Raw genomic sequence first — 12,706 nt, 5'->3', positions numbered from 1 at the left:
GTGGGGGTGGGGGAAAGAAAGAGGTTGGATACCTCAGTGATGTGCAGAAATGAGAAAGGAAAGGAAGTGTTGTTTTGATGCTAACTCTCAAAGTCTTTCAAGGTACTGTCAGACTCTTTAGGTGCTTTGGATGGACCATCCTACTCTCCTCAATTATTCCTACTCTGTTTTCTTGTGGTCCTTTTCTCTTCCTTCCCACCAACACTCTTTATTTTTCTTCCCCTTACATATTTTTTTGGTAATTAATATAACAAAGGCTTCATGTTTAGTGGTCCAACTTGAAGTAAGGTTTGCTTCCTGGTCTAGGCCAAGTTAGAGCATATGAGGAGGTCAAAAAACACTAGAGACAGTTTTGGTTTTCTTGTTGAACAATATTATAAATATTTATTCACTTTCTAGTGTTATACAAAATGTTCAGTAGGATATTCATGTTCATATCCGTTGTAATCATAATACAATCGCTCCCCTTTAGATATGTCTCTATTAGCTACCAGAAGAACTCTAGCTTCTCCGTTGATGTTGAACCTCACACACTTCAGGTTCTGCTTCTTCCTCCCTTCTCTGCACAGTTCACAAAAATGAGGATCATCATGTCGGTTCTGGTTGTGTTACTATATAAGAAAGGGAAGAGAAAACTCACAGTGTGTGATTGTTGATGCCGCTAATGAAGCGAGCAATGTTACTGCGTTTGTCAGGACAAATAACTAGACATTGCAAAGGATCAGAGGCATGGAGTAGTGTCATCATGCTGTCTCCATCATAGTCATCTTCTCTGTTACTCAAATAATCAACATCTCCAACATACTCGGTGATTATTGTTAAGTCTTTTATACACCTGTCCGCCTCTACTGTGAACCTGTTTCAAGTTTAAAACCATCTAATTCAAATATCATTCTACATTGTTAAAAATACATATCTCTAAAGAGAAGCTTATAAGGAGGTTAAAGTACCCTTCATAAGGATCAAAGACGACCATAAGTGGCGGGCATTCACCGCGGTCCATCATGTTCTTGCACAAGGCTAAGGTCTCTGCGTCTTGTTTACTTAGAACCTGTTTGACATTGAATACAAAAATCATCCTTTTAGTGATGGAGACTATTAACCAAATCTATCAAATGTGATTGAAGAACAAGAGCGAACTCAATACCTGCATGCCTCCTTTCTCAAGGACAGCCTTGTTAGCAGATCTTGGAGCCCTGCCAGATACATAAGTGAGCTCGTTCCTGAACTCAGTGTTGGAGGTTCTCAACGCAGTGGCCAGAGACGCCATCTGCTCGAGCCTCCGTTGAGGATCAACGGTGGGAATGTACGGAAGAAGCTTCCTCTTCTTCTTAGACATCACCAAGCTTGTCCGTTTCCGTTTCTTCCCAATGCAGCTATCTACAAACACACATCACTCTCTAGACTGAGATTACTTATCACAACACAGAGGTTCTAGAAAATAACAAAAGGTGTAAACTTTTTTACCTGGAGAAGTCGAGTCCGGACCCCGCTTAATCCGGAAGAAGTCAATTAGTTTGGTCTGAACAAGAGGGAAAGCTGCAATTTTTTTCACAAACATTACATCAGCTAAACGATGTCGTATAACGGAACAAAGATTTGTGGTAAGGCTTACATTTGGGGATCTGGTGTTTAGAACAGGAAGGGCAGAACCAAGAGCCTTTGGGAACTGAGACGAGGATCGGCCTTAGACAGAAGAGATGGAACCCTTTATCGCATTTGTCGCAGAGAAGGAGCTTCGCCGGTTGTTTCCCGGAGCTGCATTCCTCGCAAACCGTGTCCAGCTCCGAATCGGAATCGTCTGCTATGGATCGGGGAAGATCCGATCTAGGGTTTGTTGCCTGGGTTCTTTTTCGCAGCGAAACCACCATCGTCGATTTTTTACGATTACCAGATAGAAAGAGGGGGATTGAGAGAGAGAGTGAGAGATTGAGATCTAGCAGCAGAGGTAAATAAACTAGTAGAGTTCGCGCTCTGGATTCGCGCGGGGGGGAAATTTTGACCGGGTTTAATTTGGCGCCACTGTTACGGTTTGCAATTTAGATTCCGGTTTAATTTGGTTTTTAGCAACGATTGTTCAGAAACATGGACGAACCAAAAACTCAACCGAAAAGATTTATCTGGTTTAATCCAACTACACAACCAGTCCGGTTACAGAAGACGAGATAACATTAAAACTACGATGAACCGGATTTTTCGGTTGAACCGGGCCGGCTTTTAGCTAAAGTGAACACTGTAGTTCCCAATTTTAATAAACCGTCTTTAAGTTTTTTTTTTTAAATCACCGAGTCGTCGTGCTTTCTCTGCTCGTCGGCGAAGCTTCACACGATCTATAACAGTCGCCATTGTTCACGGTTTCATTCCCGAATCCTGAGAGGTTAATTACCGAATTGTACTCAGGTATTCTATCGATTCTTGTCTCATACGCTCGATTGCAATCTCACATTCATCTTTCAAGCATCTGAAGTATAATTTTGTCAATTGGGTTTTTCTGAACCATTTAAAACTTTGTGGCTCAAAAGATGATAATGCCTGATGTGTTAGGGTTTAGTCTGTGAATTAGAGAGAGAAAACGATCGTCTGGAGTTTCGTTTTTCTCCTGCTAATTAGATCTCCGATCAATTTAAACCCCGAGTCGATTCGTTGCGCAGAGAACTTCACAATTGAAGAGGCGTCCTGATCCCAAGACGACGGTGTCTCGATCGAGATCATGGAAAGTCGTGGGCAAAACGTTCTGTACGAGATACGTAATCATGCCTCATTGCCCTTTGTTCCTAGATACCCTCCTCTTCCTCAGGTACAAGATTCATCCTTTACTTACTAATCCTCTGTGCTCTGCTGTTTTTTCACATCTTACATTTTTGCTTTGATCTGATGATGGAGTCCAGGCTGATGGAACGGGTTCCAAAGGAGGGCTTCGGTCTCTTGTCTCTATAAGAGGTCAGTTGCTTCTCAATTTCTTCTACCTGCTTTGACTTACTACTCCTGGTTGGTTGATAAAGCATGGAGCTATGCTTTATCATCTTCTCTTGCTTTGTTAAGTGATTACTTCAGTGTATATATGTATACTGTTAAAACTTTTATTGGCACTATAGCTGACATGCTTTCATGATTGTTTTCTCAAACTTGCGTATCAAAATACTGTGATATGTAGTAGATTACATAGGTGAATTTCAATGGCCAGGAGTTGTTATGATTATTTGTTGTCTTTTTAGCAAAGTCCATGCACAAACCCTTAGATCTTGTGAGTTTGAATGTTTCGTTTGATGAGTTCGTGGTGTTCATTCCGTGTACATCTCTTTGAAATAGCATTTTATAGCCCATTGTTTGACACATGCATCTTCTTGATCGCTATCCTTTTTTATGGTTATTAAGGTGTTAGTCAGCTCAAGGAAAAGTGGAGTGGATATTGGCAGCCGAGGAAAAATAATAAACCTGTTTCATTATTTATTTCACCGAGAGGAGAATTTGTGGCTGTCACTTCGGGGAATCACGTTACAATCTTGCGGAAGGATGATGATTACAGGAAACCTTGTGGCACTTTTACAGGTTATCTTCCTTTGCTTCACAAATGCGTTTGCTTACTTTTCTCCTTCAAATTTGGTTTGTGGATTCAAATTTTTGTGAAATCTTAGACTGTTCCAGTCTCTAATTCTCCTCATTTTTCCAAATGAAGCTCTCCTCACTATGCCATTTTTCTTTCACGATCCTTTCAACACTTTCACTATGGTCTTATGACTTTTGTTCTCTGTATCAGCCAGCATATCAGGATCATTTACTTCTGGAATATGGTCCGAAAATCATGATGTTCTTGGTCTTGTGGATGATAGCGAGACCCTCTTTTTCATCAAAGCTAATGGTGAAGAAATAAGTCAGGTCACAAAAAGAAATTTGAAGGTTTCTTCATCAGTATTAGGACTCATGGAGGATGACGATGGTTCGCAAACATCATGCTTGTACGTTTCCTTTTTGTCCCTATATGAAAATATGTTATTTGATTTAGACTCCAGAAGCACTGGGATCCTAATGTGCCATTCAGCACCACTATATGCTTGTCTTCTTAAGCCTGTTAGTGATATGAAATAGTGACTGTTGATCTTATCCCATTGACATTTTCCCTACAGGTGTTCATTCGGTGTACTTACATCAGATGGACTTATTCATTCTGTCGAGATCAGTAGGGAGCCAAGTGCTTCGGTCTTCTCCAAACATGCTTCAAGTAGCAGCCCAGCTTTGAGAAAGCAGTTCCCCAACCATGTTTTCTGCTTTGATTACCTTCCAGACCTTTCTTTTCTTGTCATTGTTGGCAGTGCTGCAGGCGTATCATCGACAGGGAGTTCTGGTAGGTCTTCTACAACTTGTTATTTGAAGAAGTATCGAATTATTAATACTTATCGTAAGACTTGTGTAAAAAAGACTTGAAAGCTACACGTGTGCTCGAAACCAATCAACTCAGAATGTTAATACTTGTGTTATTTTATATATGGAGGCTGTTCATACTTTATCAGTTTTTGTGATTGTTGAATGAAAAAGTCTGGTTGTTGAAATATTTTTATGGGCGTAGATGTTGGATTTACAATCCTGCGGGGATTAATTTGTTATCTATAAACTGTCAGGTTCATCGTGTATTTCCCTTTGGCGCAAGTGTCAGAATTCAGGACTGGAGCTGTTGTCTACCTCAAAATTTGAAGGCGCGTATAGTGACGGAAGAGAGTCTCAGGTGGCATATCCAAAGGTTTTGATATCACCACAAGGGTCACATGTTGCGAGTCTTGATAGCAATGGGCGCCTCCATCTGTTCGAGTTGGACAAAGAAAGATTGATACTTTCGAGTTGTCCTTCTGAAGACAGTTCTACCTCACTAGAGCGTTTAAGCAATGTTGTAGACTTTACATGGTGGTCTGATCATGCCCTTACAATTTTGAAAAGGAGCGGTAACATTAGTATATTTGACATCCGTAGATGTGTTATAGTTAAAGAGGATGCCACCAGTTATTCTATGCCTGTGGTGGAAAGAGTTAGGAAATTTGAAGGACACATTTTTCTTTTAGAAAGTTCAACTCAGGAAGCAAAATCAGCTCTGGCCAAGGATGACAGGGACCCAGGTGAATTACCTCATAGTAGTGATCGTGGTATGTTATGGAGGCTAATATCGTTTACTGAGAAGACGATTCCTGAGATGTATAAAATCTTAGTTGAGAACTGCCAGTATCAGGAGGCCTTGGATTTTGCGGATAGTCATGGCTTGGACAGAGATGAAGTTTTCAAGTCAAGATGGTTGAACTCAGAAAAAGGGCCAAGTGACGTGAGCATGATTCTATCAAAGATAAAAGATAAAGCTTTTGTGCTCTCCGAATGCTTAGATAGAATTGGTCCAACAGAGGATTCCATGAAGGCCTTATTTGGGCATGGACTTCATCTTACTAACCACTATGTATTCTCCGAATCTGAAGATCAAGAATCCAAAGAACTTTGGGAATTTCGAATGGCTAGGCTTCGTCTATTACAGTTTAGTGAAAGACTCGACACATATTTGGGGATAAGCATGGGCAGGTATATGTCTTTACGTTTGCTATCTCCTTTTCCTTTATGTAGATAGGCCAAACTGATATGCCATATAGTAATCTAGGTTTTCCATATCAAACATTTTTTTTTTTCTATGGTTATCCAAAATGGAATGAGGGTCGTTTACTTTGTAACATTGATTCTAGAGTTTAAAATGATTTCTGGATTCAATTGCATCTCGAGTAAACTGGCCTCTTTGTCCAATGTACCAGCTCATAACGTTTTCTTCTGGCTTGCATATGGGTGCTGCATTTTAGAATTTCTACTTCTTGTCAGTATATCGTTAAACTACACTATCTAGTTACATCTAAAAATGATTAATGCATTGTCTTTTATAGATATTCAGTGCAGGATTACAGAAAATTCCGGAGCAGTCCTATAAATCAGGCTGCAATATCACTTGCTGAGAGCGGGAGGATAGGGGCCTTGAATCTGCTCTTTAAGAGGCATCCTTATTCGCTTGCTTCTTTCACTCTGAAAATTTTGGCAGCCATTCCTGAAACAGTTCCCGTTGAAACGTATGCACATCTTCTTCCGGGGAAATCTCCTCCGACCAGTATGGCAGTGAGGGAAGAAGACTGGGTTGAATGTGACAAGATGGTTAAATTCATTACTAAGTTGCCTGAGAGTGAAAAAAATGATTCTCATATTCAAACCGAGCCAATTTTCAAGAGGTGTTCGGGGTATAACTGGCCATCATTAGAAGAACTCACTTCATGGTACAAGAATAGAGCAAGAGATATTGATTCTTCCACTGGGCTGCTAGACAACTGCATTTGCTTGATTGATATTGCATGTCGAAAAGGCATATCTGAGTTGGAACAGTTCCGTGAGGACCTATCATACTTGCACCAGATAATTTATTCTGATGAATTTGGGGGCGAAATCTGCTTCAGCTTGAGTCTTGTTGGGTGGGAGAAATTACCTGATTATGAGAAATTTAAGATAATGCTTGAAGGGGTTAAAGCAGAAACTGTGGTTAGTAGATTGCACGACAAGGCAATTCCGTTTATGCAGAAAAGGTATTCGGGGACAGCCAAGCATAATGAGGAGTCCTTTCTCGTTAAATGGCTGAAGGAGATTGCAGCAAAAAGTGATATGGATTTGTGCTCCAAAGTTATAGAGGAAGGGTGTACAGATTTGTATACTGTTTGTCTTTTTAAGGATGAGGTTGAAGTTGTTGATTGTGCTCTGCAATGTCTGTATATGTGCAAAGTTACGGATAAGTGGAATGTCATGGCAACAATGCTCTCGAAGCTACCAAAGATACAGGGTTAGTTATCCAGATTAATTGTAGTCTCTACTCTACATAATTAAATAATAAGATGTCCTTACCCATTGCTGAACAAAAGTTCCATAAAAATTGCAGATATTCCTGGTGGTGAAGACATTCAGAAAAGGCTTAAACTGGCAGAAGGTCATATAGAAGCAGGGAGGCTCTTGGAACTTTATCAGGTCAAAATGCCTCTGCATCTTAATTTTAGCAAAAATATGTTTCGTGTAATTTGAAATGAACAAACTTAAGCTTATATAGACATGTGTACACTTAGAAATGGATTTTTTACTTGAATATTTTGGGAAAGTTATACTATTGTCTCTTCTTGTTCCACAGGTCCCTAAGCCAATTAATTATTTCCTTGAGGTTCATTCGGACGAAAAAGGTGTTAAGCAGATCCTTCGACTCATGCTTTCGAAATTTGTTCGTCGTCAACCTGGAAGATCTGACAATGACTGGGCGTGCATGTGGCGTGATCTACGACAGCTGCAAGAGAAAGCATTTCCTTTCCTTGATCTTGAGTTCATGCTGACGGAGTTCTGTAGAGGACTTCTGAAGGCTGGGAAGTTTTCTCTAGCTAGAAATTATCTCAAGGGTACGGGCTCAGTTGCTCTGCCATTAGAGAAGGCAGAGAGTCTTGTTATTAATGCGGCAAAGGAATACTTCTTCTCTGCTCCGAGTCTTGCTTCTGAAGAAGTAAGTGGTGTTTCTTTGTCAAGGGTGTTTCTTCGTTCTTGTATAAAGCTTTTGTTTTGTCCCCATATATATGCAACTTGTCATAATATTTTTTCATTCGCAAATTTGCAAATTATTTCAGATATGGAGAGCAAGGGAGTGCTTGAATATATTTTCTAGTAGCCGGACTGTTAAAGCCGAGGCCGACGTCATTGATGCAGTTACCGTTAGGCTTCCAGATCTTGGGGTTACTCTCTTACCAGTTCAGTTCAAACAAGTAAATGACCCAATGGAGATTATTAAGATGGCAATCACAGGACATCCTGGGGCTTATCTACATGTTGAAGAACTTATTGAGGTTGCTAAACTTCTTGGGTTGAACTCTTCAGAAAATATATCGTCTGTTGAAGAAGCTATTGCTAGAGAAGCTGCAGTTGCAGGGGATCTGCAGCTGGCTTTTGATCTATGCCTTGTTCTAACCAAAAAGGGGCATGGTCCTATTTGGGATTTAGGTGCTGCAATAGCAAGAGGTCCTGCACTTGAGCACATGGATGTGAGTTCTCGAAAGCAGTTGCTTGGCTTTGCTTTGGGTCACTGTGATGATGAATCAATCAGTGAGTTACTGCACGCATGGAAGGATCTTGACCTGCAAGGCCAATGCGAGACTCTAGGAATATTATCAGAGTCAGATTCTCCACAGTTTCACAAGATGGACGGTGTTTCTTGTCTGAAAGATAACCCTCAGATGCTTGATGGGCTAAGCTTTGATCAACAGCTAGATTTGGATAGAGTCAAAGCTACACTTTCTGTTGTTGCTAAGGACTTGCCGGTTGATAACAGTGTGGACTTGGAATCTCTTTTAAAGGATAATGGGAAGCTTCTCTCATTTGCTGCTTCGCATCTACCTTGGTTGCTTAAGTTGGGTAGAAATAGGCAATTGGATAAAAATCTAGTGCTTGATTCAGTTCCTGGAAAGCAGTTTGTCAGCACAAAAGCAACTGCTCTCGTTACCATTCTTTCTTGGCTGGCAAGGAATGGTTTTGCACCAAAAGATGAGCTCATAGCCATGATCACAGACTCGATTATTGAACAACCTGTAACCAAAGAGGAAGACATTATAGGATGCTCTTTTCTGTTGAATCTAGTAGATGCATCTAATGCAGTAGAAGTGATAGAAAAGCAGTTGAGAATAAGAGGGAACTACCAAGAAATTCGAAGTATCATGAGTCTAGGGATGATATATAGTTTGCTACATGACTCTGGAGTAGAGTGCACGGCTCCCAACCAGAGGAGAGAACTGCTGCGAAAGAACTTCGAGAGAAAGCAGATAGAGAGTCTCTCTGGTAAGGGTTATATTAAAATACCTGGCTGCTTGGAATTTTTTTGACATCTTGATACAGTCTTGTATATATCAGTAATCTTGTGTGCTTCTAAATTTTGTCCTGCTTGCTCTATTTTGGTTCAGATGATGTGAGCAGGATCGACAAACTTCAATCAACTTTCTGGAAGGAATGGAAACATAAATTAGAGGAAAAAATGCACGTAGCTGATCGTTCTAGAGTGCTGGAGCGAATCATTCCCGGGGTTGATACGGAAAGGTTTTTGTCCCATGACATTGAGTACATTAAGGCTGCTGTTTTCTCACTCATTGAATCTTTGACGTCGGAGAAGAAGCTTATTTTGAAGGATGTGCTAAAATTAGCTGATACATATGGCCTGAAGCAGTCAGAGGTAGGAAATATACATATAAACTCTTTAAAGCTTTTCCTTAACTGCATCTACTATATATCTGTCTTTGTCTTCCCATCAGGTGATATTAAGGTATTTAAGCGCTATCGTTTGCTCTGAGGTTTGGACAAATGAGGACATCACGGCTGAAATTTTACAAGTCAAGGAAGAAATACTTGCCTTTGCTTCGGACACTATACAGACCATAAGCACATTCGTGTACCCAGCAGTTAGTGGTCTTAACAAACAACGCCTTGCTTACATATATAGCCTCCTTTCTGAGTGCTATTGCCGTTTGGAAGAAACCAAGGAAGAGTCATCGTTGGTGCAACAGGTTCAACCGCATGGTTCTTTCGCTGGGTTATCAAATTGGTATAACACTCTTCAGCAAGAATGCAGTAGAGTGTCGTTTATCACAGATTTGGATTTCAAGAATATCGTAGAATTGGGAGGTTTAAACTTCGACAGCTTCAACAATGAAGTGCATGCGCACATCAACGAGATGAACTTGGAAGCTTTGGCCAAAATGGTAGAAACTCTCACCGGCTTCTTCGTGGAGAACTCACCCAAGGGTCTTATTTCCTGGCAAGATGTCTACATACAATATATTATGAATTTATTAGATACTCTGGAAAGTAGAAGAGATCTTGATTTTGGAAGTGCAGAGAGTTTCCAGGGCTTCCTCAGTCAACTTGAGCAGACCTACGACCACTCTAGAGTATATATCAGGGTCTTGGAACCTTTACAGGCTCTGGAAATCATGAAGCGGCATTTCATGTTAGTTCTACCGCCAAGTGGTTCCTACGTGCACATCCCTGATAGTTCGACATGGCAAGAATGCCTTATCTTACTGATTAACTTTTGGATAAGGTTAGCCGATGAGATGCAGGAAGTAAAATCTTCTAGTCCAAGTCTTGTGGAGAATCTTATCTTAAGCCCTGAATGCATTAATAGCTGTCTTACCGGTCTGATAAGACTAGTAATGGACGACAGTCTGTCCCCAAGTCAGGCTTGGGCTGCCATACTTGGCTACCTTAGGTCTGGCTTGGTTGGTGATTACGCCACTGAGATCTTCAACTTCTGCAGAGCTATAGTCTTCTCTGGTTGCGGCTTCGGGCCTATTTCTGATGTGTTCTCACATTTATCATCTCGGTATCCAACATCTTTGGAGGATCTTCCACATCTTTATTTGAGCGTACTTGAACCTATATTGCAGGATTTGGTCTCTGGGGATCACGAGACACAGAATCTTTACCGGTTGCTATCTTCTCTCAGTAACTTGGAAGGAAACCTGGATGAACTGAAGCGTGTTAGGCTTGTAGTGTGGGAGAAACTCGTAATATTCTCCGAGAACCTGGAGTTGCCAAGTCAGGTTCGCGTCTACTCCTTAGAGCTTATGCAATTCATCTCCGGTAAGAATATCAAGGGCTCATCGTCTGAGTTACAGTCAAATGTTATGCCATGGGATGGTTCGGCTGAGTTACTATTATCTAGGCAGAAGACTGAAGACACACTTAACCAAGCGTTGTTGCCTGACCAGGGTGATGGCTCTAGCAGGCTCACAAACACTCTGGTCGCACTTAAATCATCTCAGATCGCTGCGGCGTCCATCTCTCCAGGCTTAGAGATCTCCCCAGAGGATCTATCGAGTGTTGAAACATCCGTTTCATGCTTTTCTAAACTCTCTGCTGCTGTTACCACAGCTTCACAAGCTGAAGCTCTTCTGGCGATTTTAGAAGGATGGGAAGAGCTGTTTGAAGCTAAGAAAGCCGAACTACTATTGCCTTCTAACGAGGCAACCGACGAAGGAGATGACTGGGGAGATGATGCTTGGAATGATGGATGGGAAACACTTCAGGAGTTAGAACCCGAAGAGAAAGAGAAAAAGGAATACGTAGTCGCAGCTCATCCTTTACATTCGTGTTGGCTGGATATTTTCAAAAAACACGTTTCTTTGGGTATGCCCGTACACGTTCTACGTATTATAGATGGATCGCTTGAGAAACCCGAAGGGGTCCTGCTTGAAGAAACTGAAGCAAAAAGCCTGACTGGTATCTTGGCCGGGACCGACCCATATCTCGCACTAATGATATCTCTTTTGTTTCCCTACGAAGGGGTAAGATCGCAGTGCCTCGGTGTTGTTGAAGACAAACTGAAGCAAGAAGGCCTTCCAGAGTTATCGAGTCAGAACCATCACAACGTTCTGCTTCTGGTTATATATTCTGGGACTCTATCAACGATAATTTCGAATTCTAGCTACGGCTCTGTCTTCTCTTTCATCTGTTACCTAGTTGGAAAGCTGTCTCGGGAGTTCCAAGAGGAGCGGATAAGAGAAGCCGGCAACAAAGAGGCCAATACAAGTTCTGAGAGACGGCTTCTGTCATGTTTTGGGGAGCTCATGTTCCCGTGTTTTATCTCGGGGCTTGTGAAGGCCGATCAGCAGATATTAGCAGGGTTTTTGGTAACCAAGTTCATGCACAGCAACCCATCACTGAGTCTGATTAATATTGCAGAGGCAAGTCTGAGGAGATACTTGGAGAAGCAGCTCGAGTCTTTGGAGGATTCATTTGGTGAGACCAGAGAAGTTGAAACGCTGAAGAATACAGTGTCAAGCCTAAGGGTTAACTCAAAGGAAGTCATACGATCTGCCTTGGCATCTCTTTCTAGCTGTACAAACAGCAGATGATATGAAAAGGATGGTGTTTCTTGCGAGGTGAAAAGGGAAAACCTGATATAGGAGAGGGTAAATTTGTTTATGCGTTTTTACATTTTTTTTAATTTTCATACGGAAGAGATTGTGTTACTGTCTACTGATCAGCGGTTAGTTTGACTTGTTCTAAACCAAACCAAACATAATTATGGTCGGAACAAAATGGTACTGAGCTTGTTAAATGTCGCAATAGCTTAGTGGTTGATTTATACTGTGATTAGGTTCAATTTTCCGCAAGTGAAAAATAAACTACAACCTTACGTTAACAAATGATCTCGTATCACTGTAGACTGGTTGCCTAGTTTGACGACTTAACTCTTGTCCTACGATATGATTTTCAGACAACTCCTACGATATGATTTTCAGACAACATTTTACACGGTCTTTGGCGTGAGCGTAATGGAAGGCAGCAAGCATGGTGAAAGATCTTGGTCTTCATTATGCTATGCTTACAACAGGACATCGATATACAAATCCGGAATAGAATCTCAGCAATGCCCCACTGCAAAGGAAGATTTAAGGATGCAGTGACCATTTGATTTGAATCACGCTGATATCATTCTCCTTCAAATTTTAAGGTTTTTTTATTTTATTTTATTTTGATCTTTAACTATATGACAGATTTTAGCTTTTCTTCGTTGCATTAGTTGTAAAAAGATTTTTTAAGATATATTTAAACATTTATTCAAAAAAAAAGTTACTGAGCTTTTGCAGATTTGTTGTTTAGCTTTAGTATTTGAGTGAGGATACGA

General features: G+C 40.9%; 2 protein-coding genes across 3 annotated transcripts; one reads left to right on the top strand and one right to left on the bottom strand.

Moving 5' to 3' along the window:
• Nucleotides 1–356: 356 nt before the first annotated feature.
• Nucleotides 357–1,939, bottom strand: LOC106414923 (histone-lysine N-methyltransferase ATXR6). The gene is made up of 6 exons (XM_013855506.3): nt 1,616–1,939; nt 1,468–1,539; nt 1,148–1,380; nt 951–1,051; nt 641–856; nt 357–561 (listed from the first exon to the last, which is right to left on the bottom strand). The coding sequence occupies exons 1-6, from the start codon at nt 1,869–1,871 to the stop codon at nt 402–404; spliced, it is 1,038 nt and encodes a 345-aa protein (XP_013710960.2). The 5' UTR covers nt 1,872–1,939; the 3' UTR covers nt 357–401.
• A 304-nt stretch (nt 1,940–2,243) lies between these two features.
• Nucleotides 2,244–12,163, top strand: LOC106414921 (MAG2-interacting protein 2). 2 transcript variants are annotated; one of them, XM_013855503.3, is made up of 13 exons: nt 2,244–2,400; nt 2,652–2,797; nt 2,889–2,940; nt 3,376–3,549; nt 3,758–3,956; nt 4,125–4,342; nt 4,617–5,553; nt 5,904–6,838; nt 6,935–7,020; nt 7,178–7,537; nt 7,659–8,859; nt 8,982–9,247; nt 9,327–12,163. In XM_013855503.3, exons 2-13 carry the CDS (start codon nt 2,711–2,713, stop codon nt 11,928–11,930), a joined length of 7,119 nt encoding a protein of 2,372 aa, XP_013710957.2. In that variant the 5' UTR covers nt 2,244–2,400; nt 2,652–2,710; the 3' UTR covers nt 11,931–12,163. The 2 variants fall into 2 exon arrangements, with proteins under 2 accessions (XP_013710957.2, XP_013710958.2); XM_013855504.3 differs by having other exon boundaries at nt 2,267–2,400; nt 2,545–2,797.
• Nucleotides 12,164–12,706: the final 543 nt, after the last annotated feature.

Source organism: Brassica napus, chromosome C7 (assembly GCF_020379485.1).
Source record: "Brassica napus cultivar Da-Ae chromosome C7, Da-Ae, whole genome shotgun sequence".
NCBI classification, from domain to species: domain Eukaryota; kingdom Viridiplantae; phylum Streptophyta; class Magnoliopsida; order Brassicales; family Brassicaceae; genus Brassica; species Brassica napus.
This window is presented reverse-complemented; position numbering and strand designations above follow the sequence as displayed.

Coding starts and splice junctions, on each gene's coding strand:
- LOC106414923 (XM_013855506.3), bottom strand. CDS start 1,871: ATGGTGGTTTCGCTGCGAAAAAGAACCCAGGCAACAAACCCTAGATCG. Junction 1,381..1,467: donor TCCGGACTCGACTTCTCCAG/GTAAAAAAGTTT, acceptor GTGTGTTTGTAG/ATAGCTGCATTGGGAAGAAA. Junction 562..640: donor GGCATCAACAATCACACACT/GTGAGTTTTCTC, acceptor TGAACTGTGCAG/AGAAGGGAGGAAGAAGCAGA.
- LOC106414921 (XM_013855503.3), top strand. CDS start 2,711: ATGGAAAGTCGTGGGCAAAACGTTCTGTACGAGATACGTAATCATGCC. Junction 3,957..4,124: donor GGTTCGCAAACATCATGCTT/GTACGTTTCCTT, acceptor TTTTCCCTACAG/GTGTTCATTCGGTGTACTTA. Junction 8,860..8,981: donor GCAGATAGAGAGTCTCTCTG/GTAAGGGTTATA, acceptor ATTTTGGTTCAG/ATGATGTGAGCAGGATCGAC.